At 40.8% G+C, this 15987-nt stretch overlaps 1 protein-coding gene across 2 annotated transcripts in view; it reads left to right on the top strand.

Moving 5' to 3' along the window:
- The window catches only part of RTF1 (RTF1 homolog, Paf1/RNA polymerase II complex component), a 45991-nt gene that overhangs the window by 8988 nt on the left and 21016 nt on the right, over positions 1–15987 (top strand). Inside the window, exons 3-8 of one of the 2 annotated variants that reach the window (XM_054025653.1) lie at positions 1314–1461; positions 4920–5124; positions 10718–10832; positions 13200–13311; positions 14576–14711; positions 15558–15735. In XM_054025653.1, coding sequence (XP_053881628.1) covers positions 1314–1461; positions 4920–5124; positions 10718–10832; positions 13200–13311; positions 14576–14711; positions 15558–15735 — 894 coding nt within the window. Of the gene's footprint in view, positions 1–1313; positions 1462–4919; positions 5125–10717; positions 10833–13199; positions 13312–14515; positions 14712–15557; positions 15736–15987 lie in introns of both variants that reach the window. The other variant, XM_054025652.1, reaches the window with a different exon arrangement.

Here is a 15987-nt window from a genome sequence, read left to right as displayed (position 1 = left end):
TGCTTAAATAATGTCAGGTGGACTGGACCCTGACTGCGGGTGGTCACGGGAATGAGGTTAATATAATGGCATGGTGTGAAGATACAAAAATTTAAAAACTCTTATCCCTTTTGGAGATAGAACCTTCTTTCATATCCAGTGGGAATTCCCAAAAGCACGAGACTACTGGTAGTTAATAAGGGACCAGAGCATATGAACACACTATATGTTTACTGAATGATCGTTGATCCTTCTTGTGGGTCGATCAGCTGTGACTGGGTGATGAATGGTAAGGGATGAAGAAGAAACCTAATCAGAAAATATATGGTATAATAGAAGGTAAAAGGAATTTGTGCAACTACAGGGACACAATGTTCATCTTTTGCACCATGTCCGAGGGTGCTGTCCATACATACTTACAGAGTTTAAGGTCAGAAGGGACTGTCATGATCCTCTAGTCTGACCTCCTGCACATTGCAGGCTACAGAACCTCATTGATCTCTCCCCTACCCCCCCTTACAAGAAGGTACTGTCCTGCCCCAGGAAGCTTTCAATTTAAGCATAATAACAACCGGAGAAGGATGTTAAGAGAATGCTGAAATTGAGCCTTTTAAGTATAAAAGTCAAACTAAATTTATAGTTCCCGTGGCAGCGGTTACTGTGTGTCTTACATATATGGAAATATTTTGTATTATTACATATGGTGTTCCATGCATTAATTTAGGGACAAAAAAACTGCAATTACCATATGACTTGTCTGTTCTGTGTATTCCTGGTAGGGGGTGAGGATGAGGACTTTTTTGCAGGATTCTGTCTCTATACCTCTTTCCCTTAGTGGAATTTAAAATGTGCTTCTTGAATAAACTTGATTTGGAAACAAATCAATCACTTTTTTCCTGTTTAATAGTGGGAGACTAAAGCTAAAACACTGAATAAGAAATGTCCAGCTATATTGGTAAACTTTTTTTTTCTGAGTGAAAGCCCTCAGTACTCAGATTTGCTGTTAAATATTACAAAACAATTATTTTAGAGTTTGGGGACCTTTCTGTGCCTTAAAACTGTTTTGTCCTATCAATATGAGCGGTCTCTTAGCAGCTGGTAAAAATCTGAATGATTTTCATGTGACTGATTGTTAGGTCTGATGGGATAAATTCACGGCTTGCCATTTGTCTCAGTTTTCTTGTAGCACTGATTTGTCTTCCAGCTGTCCGTATATTGGGATGTTTCGCAAAACTATTTCTTACACTGTGGGGTGCTTTTGATTATTTTTGAGGATAGTGGGTGGGGTCTTCCAGTGCCTTGTCTCATGTTTGTCCTTTCCTTTTACTTTTCAGTGGACTGTTGGAGGTTCTAAAAACAAAAAGAAGGGAAAAGCTGGCAAAGTAGAGAAGAAGGGAGCTATGAAGAAACAGATGAACAAAGCTGCCTCCTCAGGGAGCTCAGACAAAGAGAGCTCAGCTGAGAGTTCAGCACCTGAAGAGGGTAAGAAAACACTCCTTGTGCACCAGCTGACAGTGCTACTCAGAATGAAGCTACCTCATTTTATGTGCTATTCAGCATGTCAGTGATACCCCAAATCATCTTCAGAATACTTGTTTTATGCTCCTAGTAATCTGGGTGGTCTTGTCAAATGATTTTTAGACTTACGGTGGCTCGGCACTACCTCAAACTGCCTGTAGTTAAGTACAGTATTGCTGAAAGCACTTATTAAAAATACTAAATAGTACTTCAACAGAAAAATGTTAAACCTATCTGTCTCTGTTAGAAATTAAAGATGGGGAGGGCAGAGTTTTTAGGCCCTCTAGTTTGTTCCTCCCCTTTAGGAACCACTGTCTTTTATTCCCATGGATGTCCCCCCACACTCACATAAACTTTTCCTTTGACTGTCGTTACAGGTACTGTGCTGTATGGGGAATACTTAATTATTTATTCATATAAGACTGCTAATTATCCTATACACTGTATCAAAATTCTTATACTATGTGTTGCTGAAATTGTAGAAGAACAGTCAAGTGTAACTTTGTTTATGGTAAAAATGTCAGGCAGGTATCTGGTAATGGAATAGGTCTAGGAAGATGTTAGACCCATTGTTTATCTATTCCATTATTCTGTCTTGAACAGTGGCTGGTAGCAGATATTTCAGAGGAAAATGCTGTAATCCATGTTAATGCAAAGAAAAACTTACAATGACAGTTCTTGTTGCATCCAGGCACATTCCACCCACTCAAAACCTTAAAAGCATTAAAATAAATGAAGGGAAAACTCTCCCATATTCTTTGAGACTTTCATAATGTCTGCTGTAGTGGTGATAACATTCTTAGAAGTTTAGGGTTGTTACTTCCATTTTCAACAAATACTGAAAAGCAATATGTTCCCCAGCTTTATCAAACACACACTGACTGGAAAACTTAACAGTGACCTCAGCAATGTTAAGGCAGAATAATTTCCTAAGTGAATGAACTGTGTGACAATCAGATATGCCAATCTGTTGATATAAGAGCATATGAGCTTAAGGATTTGTGCTAGATTGCAAGATTGAAGTTGGGGGATGTAGAGCCCTATAAAATCTCTGTTAACAAGAACTCGGACGGAATTGTGGAATCAAAATAATACAGAATCCAGGCTCTCCCTAGCATTAGGACCGCAGTGGCAGGCGGGCAGTGCAGGCTACACAAGTGAGCTGACTGCAGCCCCGGAGGTAAAAAACCAGTGGATGCTGGGCGGGGGGCTGCGGGGGCTAGGGCTGTGGGGAGCGGCATGCAGGGTGCTAAGGCCACCAGGGAGTGCAAGGGCTAGGGGAGAAGGGCCAGGATCTGGGATTTAAGTGCAGCTTTTGAGAACTCGGTTCCTTGCTGTGTTAGTTTCACAGGAGTTGCGGCTCTCAGGCAGACTCCAGCCATGCAACAAAACATTGATCAGTACAGCAAGCTACCGCCTCTTGCCCACCTCTCATCAGAACTGTATGAACAATGGCTGGTATTTGTGCGCAGCACTCAAAATGAGCCTATCCCAGATCCACTGTATCTTTGCACCTTACTGGTAGGTTATGAAAGGACGAGTGCCTAAAATAGCAGAGGTTGTCTTACCCTTACATCTTTTTCCCTGTCAGCTCTGTAGACACAGTGAGAAGCTTTAGTAAATATAAAAATCTACTTGCAGCCAAGAGGGAATCACTTTCTGAAGGAAACACTACAAGGCTAACCATGTTGTACCACAGTGGAGATGTCTGCCAGAAATGACATTTAAATTTGTCAATTTGTAATGCTACTCAGCAATAAACTGATGTGATAGTTTGAAATTATTTAATCAAATTTGAAATGAATTTAAGCATTCCTTCAGAATATAGGAAGTTTGAAAGTACTGAGTTGAATTTAAAATGGCAACAATGACTGCTGCAAGGATGAAATATTTGATGTTTAGTGCATTTTTCTTTACTTTTTAATTCAAATATGAATTCAGTTGAATTGACATCGTAGGAGCTCTTACTTCTGTGTACTTGTGTTACTGTTCAGCAATGTTAGTTTGGTTACATTACTGAGCACTACTTTAAAAAGTGATTTACAATGTATTACTTTTACTGTATACTGTATATCTGCAGGATATTTTGTTTAAATTGTAGGATTTTTTTGTAAAATCAGTTTTTCCTATTGTAGTCCAATTTTGAACATTTTTATGCATTTACAGTAAGGCTACTTAATTGTTGTCAATCTATCAAACAATTTTGGTTTAAAAAAGCCCATAAAGACAGAATTAATTAAAAAAAAAAAATGGGGAAAAAAGCAATTAGAAAATAATAAATCTGAAAATCCACAATAATAAAACAGGTTTCATAGGGTCCTAGGGCTGTATTGCTTTTTAGTATCTGTTGGGGATGGGGTCAGGAATCCAAGATTCCATCTGTGACTCTGGGAGGGCAATATGGTGTATTGGTTAAAATGACAATGTGGAACAAGCAATTGAAATGCAGTATGTCTGGGTAATATTTGGGTGGTCCCATCAGAGGCCTAAGCTCTGTTCTCAGCAGTTCCTGAAGCTAATTTGTTTGTAAAGTGATGGTGGGGAGGTACTGGCAGTTATAATTGATTGCCTTCTTGGATTGTCTAGCAATAAAGGTGGTGAAGGGTATGGAACTATAAACTACCGTCAGTTGAGCTGAGAGATGAACTTAAGGTCTCCTCAAGGAACTATCCCTTGGGGGAGTCTGTCTCAGCTCTAGCCTGTGTTGTAGCTTAGCAATGTTGTCACCTGAAGTCCTATTCAAACAACAGAATGTTGTTTCAACAACTATGGGAATGATGATGTTGACAGTGCTTAAGCTGTCAGCTTCATGCTGGTGTATTAAAACTAACTTGTAGGAAACCTGGAACCTACTTCTAAGTGGTACTGTGTCCTACTTAGCAGATGTAAAGTAATATGTGGGGCATAAATCAGATCACAGATTAATGTTCTTGTCAAAAAGGGTTGAAAAATTAAAAAATGGTAGTCACTTTTGATATCTTATATTCAGTGTGCGTCAACCTGATCTGCATCAAAACAACGTGAAAAATTCACATACTCTGCCACTCAGTATTTTTGTTTCTTCTACATTTCAGGAAAAATAAGTTTAACAGTCCTATCAAAATGAAAACTTTGCATCTTTGAGTGGACATTATGGTGGAACAGTAGTGACACCATAATCTCTTGGAAATTCTGTAAAGTCCTTGGACTCCATGATACCTTGTAGATAGTAGTGCATTTTGGGTGAAAGCAAAGTATTCCATGTAAATGCATTGTCTTTCAATTTAATTGGCTTTATTCTGATTCCTTCTTATTCCATACTGTTACTAGTGTAGTGGAGAACTAATACGGCTGCCATATTCCACATCCATTGTTGGTAGGGCCAAGCTGGAGTCCTTAGTTTTACCTCAGCATAACATAATTGTCCCATGGTTTCATTTCAGGTGAAGTGTCTGATTCAGAGAGCAACAGCTCCTCCTCCAGCTCAGATTCAGATTCATCATCTGAAGATGAGGAGTTCCACGATGGTTATGGGGAAGACCTGATGGGAGATGAGGAGGACAGAGCTCGGCTGGAACAGATGACAGAGAAGGAAAGGGAACAGGAGCTATTTAATCGGATAGAGAAGAGGGAAGTGCTGAAGAGAAGGTAAATTTATGAATTAAGAACATACGAACGGCCATAATGGGTCAGACCAATTGTCTGTCTAGCCCAGGATCCCGTCTTCTGACAGTGGCCTGTGCCAGATGCTTCAAAGGGGATGAACAGAATAGGGCAGTTATCAAGTGATCCATCCCCTGTCATCCAGTTCCAGCTTCTGGCAGTTGGAGGATTAGAGACACTGAGAGCATAAGGTTGTGTCCTGGACCATCTTGACTAATAGCCATTGATGGACCTATCCTCCATGAACTTCTCTAGTTCTTTTTTAAACCCACTTATACTTTTTCCCTTCACAACATCCTCTGGCGATGAGTTCTACAGGTTGACTGTTCGTTGTGTGAAGAACCATTTGCTTTGGTTTGTTTTAAACCTGCTGCCTATTAATTTCATTGAGTGACCCCTAGTTCTTGTATTATGTGAAGGGGTAAATAACACTTCCCTATGCACTTTCTCTACACCATTCATGCTTTTATAGACCTCTGTTATATCCCTGCTTAGTTTCTCTTTACTAAGCTGAACAGACAGTCTTTTTACTCTCTCTTCGTATGGAAGCTGTTCCATATCCTTAATCATCTTTGTTACCCTTCTCTGTATCTTTTTCCAATTCTAATATCTTTTTTTTAGACGGGGCGACCAGAACTGCATGCATTAATCAAGGTGTGGGCATATCATATATTTATCTAGCAGCATTGTATTTTCTGTCTTATTTTCTATCCATTTCCTAATGGTTCCTAACATTCTGTTAGCTTTTTTTGACTGCTACTGCCAGTGAGCAGATGTTTTTCAGAGGACTATCCATGATGACTCCAATATCTCTTTCTTGAGCGGTAACAGCTAATTTTTAGACCCCATCATTTCTTAGGTATAGTTGGGATTATGTTTTACAACATGCATTACTTTGCATTTATCAGCATTGAATTTCATCTGCAATTTTGTTGCCCAGTCACCCAGTTCTGTGAGATCCCTTTGTAACTCTTAGTTAAATCCAAAGCTAACTGCAGTCATCTGCAAACTTTGCCACCTCACTGTTTACCCCTTTTTCCAGATCATTTATTATGAATATGTTGAACAGCATTGGTCCCGGTACAGATCCTTGGGGGGACCCTGCTATTTACCTCTCCCCACTGTGAAAACTGAGCATGCATTCCTACCCTTTTGTTTCCTGTCTTCTAACCAGCTACTGATCCATGAGAAGACCATGTGACATTACTCAGGGTACAATCTGGATTGCTGAACAGCTGTGTCCTCTCAATTCTTCAAGCTGGGGTGCCTTTTACACTGCTTTGCTGTGAGAGCAACCACTTTTGGCCTGCTCACATACAGCCTCTCACATGCAAATTACTGCCAGCTGAGTTATGAGTGCTCTAGCCATTCACTCCTGAATTATATTGCAGAGTGACACCAGCAAATTCCCAGTCCCAGACTTGTCCCCAGAATGTGCATCTTGTACTGCTCAGCTCTTTCTTTCTGGACAATACAAGCTCATAGTCTATTTTATTAATAGAAAATAATGTTTGGACAACTTCATTTGAGATCACTCTTCAATCCAAATGTACACTGGTTTAGATAAAACAATAAAACAATTTTATTAAAGATGGATTTTAAGTGATTACATGTAATGAGGAATAAGTCAGAATTGGTTACAAAAATATAAAAAGGTAAAATTCAAGTGAATACTTAACTTAACAAACTAAGTGAATTTAAAGTAAAAAGGTTTCTCTCACCACGTGCTTACAGCAGTCTGGCTGGATTCTTTTCAGCCAGGACTCCTCCTCCAGTTCAGTGATGCTTCCTTTGTCTTTCAAGTGTTGATGCCATGAGTTAGAGATGAGGGGAGAAAGATAATCTGGAGAATGTTCCCCTTTCTTGTAGCATTTCTCTTCTTTGAGAATCAACTCCAGCTGGGATTCAGGAGACAGCAAGTCTGTTTGCATGGGAACTTCCAGCTGTTCCACTGTCAGGATATACGTGTTTTTTTTGCTCACACCCCTTTTTCCTGCTGAAGAATGGCTGCTTAACCAGGTGATGGTTCATTGTCTGGCTAGACCCCTCCGGAGTGGTGAACAGCTACCTTTTGTCAACAAAACTTTGTAGTGTAGACAAGGCCTTAGATTGAGTGGTTTTTGTGTGTCTCTCTCTTGTCAAACTTGCTATTTCAGTGATAAAATCCTTTCCGTTAAAGGTGGTGCTGTTGCATGTAACTGACAAAATTATGGTTTACATGAAACAGGATTTTTCCCTTCTATTCTACTTTTTCTCAATGTTTTTCATCTCTTCTTCCCTCCTTTCCTCTGGCAGGTCTGTAGAGGGGAGGGTTCTGGCCTACTACCCATGCCAGTATGATCAGCTATGGGATCTTCATGAGTCTGGCCCAGCCTGGCTGTTACTAGAGTCTGCTTTTAACAGATTCTTCCAAGTCTTCTCTGAACAGTCTCTGTCTTCAGATAGTTCATGAATTAGTTTGGGTGAAAAATTGGTGGTATTCTACTCACTCTGTATTCACAGCCTCAATTGAAATGGATGTTTTTGCTAAAGCAAGTAGTTGAAGCTGAGAATTTTAAACTGTTGTCTCTAGGTTTGTGTTGACACTCTGTTGAGGTGAATCGATGCAGGCTTTGTGCAGAGAATCAGAGGGTAGGAGGAAATGGAATCCATTCATTTCTCCCCCCAACCAAGTGGCTTGTAATGGAGCAGCTGCATAGCCATTATATTACAGCTTATGTGCCATAAGAGAAGCTTAGACCCCTCAGAGGAACTAATTTCCTTTCACTTTAGAAACTTACATGGGCTTCTACATTGCTACTGCTTCGATCACCTTCAGTGCAGAATTCTTGATGCTCAGGTAATGTCTGCTGTACTGAAAGTGCTAGAATGGAGCAAGTGTCTCTCTAAATCCCCAGGGGAATAACTTGAGAATCCCCATCTCTTACAAACCATCTGCTCAGTTGGTCTAGTTACCATGCTGGCTAAGAAAACCTATAAACAGCTGAGCATTGCTAGGAGTGGCTCAAGATCTTTTCAGGGTCTTCTGTTTAATTTTTAAAGTTTTGGCAACTTGTTGAATTTAAAGTGTTTTGCAAAAGTTTGCTAGATGAGGGGGAGTTTAGTTTCTCATCCTAGGAAATACTCTGTGATATACCCATGTAACTCCTCAATCCATGATGTTTTGGATCCACCTCAGTGACTTGCTGTTACATTGTTCTGTGCATTAGGAAAGTGGAGTTGAACTAAACGCGTTAACATGTTGGTGGGGTTTAGTTGATCATCCTTTAGGATATGGAGATTTAACACCTTGGAATAATCAACTTTGAATATTTGAAGGTGTCTGCTGAGGCAACCTGGAGGGGAGCCACTGTGCTGGAGAAAAGGAAGATGAAGTTGAGCTTGGACTCTAGGGAGGAGCTAGTCCCCCATGGTCTCCTCCTCACCCCTTGTGGGGTAGTTCCATCTTCTAGGGTTACCATATCTAACAAATAAAAAAAGAGGACCCTCCACGGGCTCTGGCCCCGTCCATTTCCCCACTCCAGCCCCGCCCCAACTCCGCCCCTTCCCTGCCCTAACTCCGCCCCTCCTCCCTCCCACTCCCAGCCACGCGGAAAGGGCTGCCCGAGCACTACCGGCTTCACGGTTTGCCGGGCAGCCCCCAGACCCTGCGCCCCCGGCCGGCGCTTCCCCAGCGCAGCTGGAGCCCGGGAGGGGAAGCGCCCAGCCGGGGGCGCAGGGTCTGGAGGCTGCCCGGCAAACCATGAAGCCGGTAGCGCTTGGGCTTCGGGCAGCCCCCTTGCCTCCGGACGCTGCGCCCCCAGCTGGGCACTTCCCCTCCCGGGCTCCGGCGGCGCAGGGTCCGGAGGCATGGGGGCTGCCTGAAGCCGGTAGCGCTCGGGCAGCTCGGCTCTTAAACAGAGCTGAAGAGTCAGGGGAGGAGCAGAGCCGCCACGGGAGGGGAAGTGCCTGGCCGGCATTTTCCCGGACATGTTCAGCTTTTTGGCAATTCCCCCCGGACAGGGGTTTGAGTGCCGAAAAGCCGGACATGTCCGGGAAAAAGAGGACGTATGGTAACCCTACATCTTCCCCTGATCTGTGCTCTTCAGTGTCCAGTTTCCCTCCATTCTACTTTGCCTTTCTCTAAGGCAAGGTGGACTGCATGTTGAACAAGATATGGGGAGGTATCAGCATGGAGCTGGTGTTTTGAAACTCTGGAAACACTAATTGTGGTTTTCCGATAACATCTTGGGAGCTGGGGCCAGTGGCTGGCAAGTGATACCCTTCTTGAGTGAACAGAATACCGTCTTCCAGGGCTCAGCAGCGGGTTTTTGGAGATTCCTAGTGGAGTGGTAGAGAGCCTTCATTGACTGAGCCTCTTGAAAGGAGGTTGATGAGAACTGGAAACTAATTTACTCCACTCTGGTACCTCAACAGAGCACATTAATAAAAGTTTGTCAACATTCTTCTTGGGGGCTAAGTGTTCCAATGGAACTACTTGTTTAAATAAAGTTACTTACATGCTCAATCTTTTGCAGGATTGGGCTGTTAGAGTAGAGATGGTGTTCTCTAACCAGAAAATCTAGATTCTTAGTTTTACTTTTTTTTATTATTATTTATTATTAAAGGAACCGAGCACTGTTTCTGTGACAGGTTTCAGAGTATCAGCGTGTTAGTCTGTATCCACAAAAAGAACAGGAGTACTTGTGGCACCTTAGAGACTAACAGATTTATTTGAGCATAAACCCATTGGAAGACCCATCTACATAAATGATGCTATACTGGTCAGCGTTGAGTTTGTACATGCAGGCATCAAAAATATGCTGCTTTTCTCCGCTGTAGGCTCAATCACTCTGCTGCGGCACTCCTCCCCATTCTGTGCATGTCTCCTCCCAAGTTGGCTGGTGTTTGAATGGAAGCCCTAATTGTAGTTTTATAGTAATGTTGTCAAGCCATGTCTTTGTTCTCTGGCTGTTTTGTAATGTGAATTATGTGTATGATAGAACTGAGACCAAGTCTGAAATACAATTTTGTTCTTGTAGCTTATGAATACTAGAGGCATGCTTTTTCTGGTTCTCTTGGAAAGGTCTATAGCTGTGGAGTTGAACACTGAGGTTTGTATGGGTGCTGAAAAAGAAACTTCACAAGCTTTTAGTCTGAAATCTAAAGAACCTGATTATATTTAGGCACTATTCTGCAATGTAACAAATAACAAAATTTGCCAGTTAGTATGTCTGTTCCCCTAGGTATAACATGGCATCACATGTACCTTTCCAAGGAGTACCAGAACCAGTGTCTGGGTTCTAGATTACTATCAAACTTCAACTACTGGTTCTTACTGTACTTGGCTTGACTGTTCCAATTCCCATTTTATCACAGCATAACTGTGGCTCAGCTGTGAGATTGAGCATGTATCCATTTTCTTTAACTTCAGGCACTATTTCAGTGATAGAGAACTCAATATTTTATATTTACTGTCCATCTCAGTTTTTAATCCATAATGCACCTTGAATCTGATGTCCGTCCTTATCTGAATCATGCCGGAAATTGGTTTCAGCCCTTTCATCTACTTTCTTCTGCCCCACTTGTTTATGCCCAGATTTGAAATTAAGAAGAAACTAAAAACAGCAAAAAAGAAAGAAAAAAAGGAGAAAAAGAAAAAGCAAGAGGAAGAGCAGGAGAAGAAAAAGCTCTCACAGATCCAGGAATGCCAGGTAAGAGAAACAGCAATTCTCACTACTAGAGTCACTTTATCCCACAGAGGAATGCTGCTGCCTTTTGCCCTCCTTCCTGCCACTTTCCATACCCCTCCCAGCAACCTGGTAGGGGGCAGGAAAGTCAGGTCACTTCTGTGCTCAATGCAATTTTGAGTTTTCAGATCACAAAGAACGTATAAATTAAAGAAAATATATAGCTATATTTGTTTTTCTATTATATAATATTTGCTTAACTGTTTTCATTCTAAAGGGACTTTTTGTTGTTGCTTATATCTTTTTGTCAAACTTTTACCTTTCAAGCTGAAATTTCCCACATTTGGTCCCATGGTAGAAGTGAATTTTTTAGGGGAGTTTGACCAAAAACAGTTAAGCCATTTTTGATCACAAAGAATAATGAAGAATAATTTTTCTATTTAAAAAAAAAAAATAATAATAGCTCCTAGTGCCCCTCTGGTGTGGAGCAGAAGTGTAAAAGGTGGTAGGGACATAAGCACATCTGCAGCCTAGAGACTTTCTGTAGTTTGGTGAAAATCTGTTTAGAATTAAGTCAAGTTACAAGTTCTTAAACGTGTGTTGTGCATGTGTACAGACTTTATATGAGAGTTCTCTTTGAAGAACGATCTCGGAATATTCTGATGACTCTATTACCTGCATTTATAAGGAAGTTGAGCTGAATTTCTCATTACACGTGCAAGTGCATGTGGCAATGTTCTAGGAGGGCCAGAGGTAGGGCTCTGAAGGAATGTGTTCATGTCATGAAGGATTGTATTGTAATTCACATGCATAAGGGGTAAGAGTTAATTATGCAAGAATACTTTGGTATTTCTTGCCTCTTGAGTGCTTCACTTGGCAACTTGAATGCTCTTTTAATATAGCTTTCTGTGTGAAATGTAATTTACACAATTTTACTCTTCTAGCAAATACAAAGAAAGAACCCGCTTTGTCTATATAGTCTTTTATCTCCTATCTGGGTAACATCCCTTGTGTGTACTTTACTTATGTGATAAATGGCAGAGCCATATGTTACAATTTTTCTGCATCTTTAATTGACTCACGTGTATTTTGCCAACTATTCCATCTTTCCTAGGGGCCACCTCTAAAATTCCAAACGTTTGAACAACTTCAAACAACTGCCACTTTGTTTTTTCAAAAAAAAAAAAAAAAAAACCTGCCAGTGAAACAATTTTTTTGTTGTTGTTTGGTCTTTTTGCCCTTGCAAAGAAACGTCATTAGTCTGAAGTGCAGGTTATGCAATATGCACTCTTGCATCGATGACAGATTTTAAAGTCTGCTATCTCATAACCCACGAGGGCTAGAAATGAGAGCTTTATACCCCTGGAAAGGCAAGGGCCTGAGCTTTCTACTTGTGTTCCATTGGGAAGTTCCAAGATCAGACTTTACAGTGATGGTGGTAGAGCTACTTTAGGAAACGTTCAGCTACATCTAAAAATTTTAATTGGTTTTTGCCCTTGTTGTCTATGCTGTTGGGCTTGTGGTACCGAGAAAGTCTGGAGGGGGAAAAATAGTAACTCTTGAACCCAAATCATTTGTACTATAGTAGTTCTGTAACACACAGCATAAACAGAACACCCAGCTTGTGGTGTGTTAGAAAGGTTTTGTCCAAGAATATCCTGCATAAGTTGCTCAGGACTTATGCTGATAGAACCTTCCATACTACACTACCAGGTATTTGAGATAGAGGTGCTGAAAATGGAAAAATCTCTTGTGAAAAATGGCATCTTCAAGTTGTTTCCATCTTGCAGAGTTTGAAATGGAACAGTATTTTGTTTTTTGAAATTCTGTGCAAAATATATTTTGAAAAATGTATAACTTTTTCCCCATCAGCCCCCTTTTTCCCTTTTGTCACTGCGTGCAATACAATGAATGATGTCCAGGATTATTTACCTTGATTGCCCCATTTTTCTATTGCCATTTTAACTTTTCAAAACTTCTGAGACTCGCAAAGTTAGTTTCATTTTTGCTTTTGCCATTCTGTAACTCTTCCAAAATTGAAGTTCTGAAATTTAGCCAAAAAAGTGAAAACAAACTCTAGGCAAAACTCAATGGCAGAAAGGAATAAGGAAGGAAAAAAAGAAGGAAAAAGCAAAGAAGAGAGAAACAAAAAATTAAACTTTGATATTTCAAATTTCAATCTTCAGTTTTGACACAGAGTTTAGGATTTTCAAAGGCTTTTCTGAAAATTTTCAGGTTTTTGGGGGGAGGGGAAAGGGACTTTATTGAATCGTTTGAATGAAAAATTTGAACCAGCTCTAATTCTAGAATAGCGAACTTCTAACTTTGTTCCTCATTTCAGTCTCTGAGCTGTGGCTAGATAATGAAGTGTTCTCTGTGCACGCCCTTTAGGTGATGTCACACAACAAAGAACGACGGTCAAAGCGGGATGAGAAACTGGATAAGAAATCTCAGGCCATGGAGGAACTGAAAGCAGAGAGAGAGAAAAGGAAGAACAGAACAGGTGAGTGAAAATTTGTTGTTGACCTGCAAAGAACGTAATTTGGAGTGCGTTTACTAATCATGTAATATGGCTGTAGCAGGTGATGCTGGGGCACTAGTCTCTAAACTGGTGTCAATACAAAAAACTTAGTTAAGTGGATTGATTTGGTTTAGAAACTAATGGTCATTTTCTTGTTTCCCCATTTCCTCTTTGCCCCCAGTTCTTGTTTTGGCAGAGTTTTCCCAAACCCACTTCTCCCTATAGTGCTGCCTCCACCATTTTAAAAGCCAGTACATTTTGTTCTTCAGTGGCCTACTGAACTGATTCTAAACCCTGTAATATTTTTGGAACTGTGTGGTTTTCAATTAAAAAAAAAAAAAAAAAATCTTGAATACAATTTCATGTAAACGTAGCCCAAAATCTTTAATCAAGCTTCCTCACTCACACTCCGCCCCTAATATGCTCCAACCTTGACCTTTGTTCACTCCAAAATTGCCATTTCCATGTTCACTCGTTCCTTGGTCTTTTGACTGAAATTGCTATTAAAGGTGCCAGTTGGCGGTGGTGGCTTGTGAGACAGGGATGTGTATTCACTGGGGAGTGGACTGAAACCACCAAATAATTTCACACAGTCCATTGAATAGTGACCACTTGACAACATTTCATTCCTGCCAGCTTGAGATGTAGTTCAAGTAGCTACCTAGAGGTGAAAGCTCCCATTACTGAACTCCTAAACCACCTAGACTCTGTTCATTTCTCAGTAATGTTTTCTCTATGGCCATCTGTTTCTATACATGTAAACAGAACATATTTTGTTCTTTTCACCACATGCCTCAGGCATCTTGTTGCAGACTGTAGTTGCGACACCATCTTTTGGCCTTCCTTGGTTCTTGCCTAGACTGGTTAAAAAGGTCTAATACCTTACGGGTCTGTGCCTTTTTCTTCCAAAAGTTGTTGTCATGAGCAGATAGACTGGCAAGGTAGCAATAAGCTCAAGTATGCATATGTGAATCCTGTTTCCTTATCACATTGCTGTTCAACACCCAGTGTTTCAAATGAGCACAGCTGAGATTTAGGTAACTTTTGCATACTTCTGTTTGTTTCAAATAGTATACCTACAGTGACTAAGTGAATGCTTAGGTGTAATTGTAACTGTATGCTATGAAGCTGGTTTCCAGCTTGTGAGCACATAATTATCTGGTTATCCTGTCTCTTTCAACTGAAGGTTCCAAATGCAAGGAGAAGCTTTCAGCAAAAATAAAGGCTCAATTATTTCCTTTTTCAGCTGAGTTGCTTGCAAAAAAACAGCCATTAAAAACTAGTGAAGTATACTCAGATGATGAAGAGGAAGAAGAGGATGATAAGTCTAGTGAGAAGAGTGATCGCACATCCAGATCATCCTCATCTGATGAGGAGGAAGAGTAAGTATTGAACACAGGTTATAGAAAACTGCTGTCGTGTGTGTGTGTGTAAAATACCTGTCTGACCATGTTTTGGTTTAGAGGATTAAGTGGGGGGAAACTTAGTGCATCAGAGGTGGCTCTGCCTCTTGGCAATGTCATTTGCGGGCTTCTACATGCAGCTAGATTTGGGATTGATTTGCATTCCCTCTTGTAGTCCAGCTTCCCACCACTGGATCAGCAGTTAGGATTTAACACTCTCCTGTGACCCAAGTGTGTTCTTTCCTGTTGTCTGCAGTGATCGGAAGGTGAGGTAATTCTTGCTTGTTGGCACCAGAGTTTGCACTTAACCCTTGAGGGCTAAGCCAGTTGGGGAAACATTTTGAAATAGCCCCAATTGTGTTGAAAAATTGAAGCTACACACTTGCATTGTGAAAAATGTTGAGTATAAACTGACTGGTTGAGGAGTCTCGTAATGGTGGGATAAGAATCCTACATCACTGTTCAAATTGTGCCCATATTTGTCATGTCTGAAATTTACTACCATTGATTTGTGACTTGGTGACGTTGGGCCAAGGATTAAATTGCCCTGGAGACAACAGTACTTGCATCCTGAAGAACATGGTCATAGTTGAGAAGTGTAAAGGGAACTACTGCCCATGCTGTACCTGTCCTATGTATATAGGGCTTTGGTCTCCAGAGCTTTCCATTGGACTGCTCTCATGAGTACTAAATTCAAATAACTACATTCTTCCATCCTGACAAATTAAATCCTTTTACAAATGTTTCAATTAGTTATCTAAAGCTCCTTTGTTTGGTGCTAATAGATTTAAATTCCTTTTGTCGTCCTTGTCTTTTCCAAACCAGAAAAGAAGAAATTCCTCCCAAATCCCAGCCAGTCTCCTTACCCGAAGAACTGAATCGGGTACGGTTATCTCGGCATAAGCTGGAGCGTTGGTGTCATATGCCCTTCTTTGCCAAGACGGTCACCGGCTGCTTTGTGCGTATTGGCATTGGGAACCACAACAGTAAACCTGTCTATCGGGTGAGTTTGTCTTCCAGGAATTTGATTCCCATTTGGTAGCACAGCAATATTCACAGCTACCATGATTTGTCTGGTCTCGCAGGAGAAAGCTCATAATTATTGGGTGGTTACAGTAAAAGGTCCTTCATTATGTGCTGAAGGAGCCTGCTGTTAGAGTAATGCAGATGGCTTGTTTAAAAAAAAAAAAAAAAAATTTTGAGGGGTAAGGTGGCCAAATAGGGAGCTGCAGCTTATTGATTTCTAAATCAATGC

Source organism: Malaclemys terrapin, chromosome 4 (genome assembly GCF_027887155.1).
Source record: "Malaclemys terrapin pileata isolate rMalTer1 chromosome 4, rMalTer1.hap1, whole genome shotgun sequence".
In the NCBI taxonomy this organism is placed as follows: Eukaryota; Metazoa; Chordata; order Testudines; family Emydidae; genus Malaclemys; species Malaclemys terrapin.
Note: the sequence above shows the minus strand (reverse complement) of the source record. Positions and strands in the feature narration are given on the sequence as shown.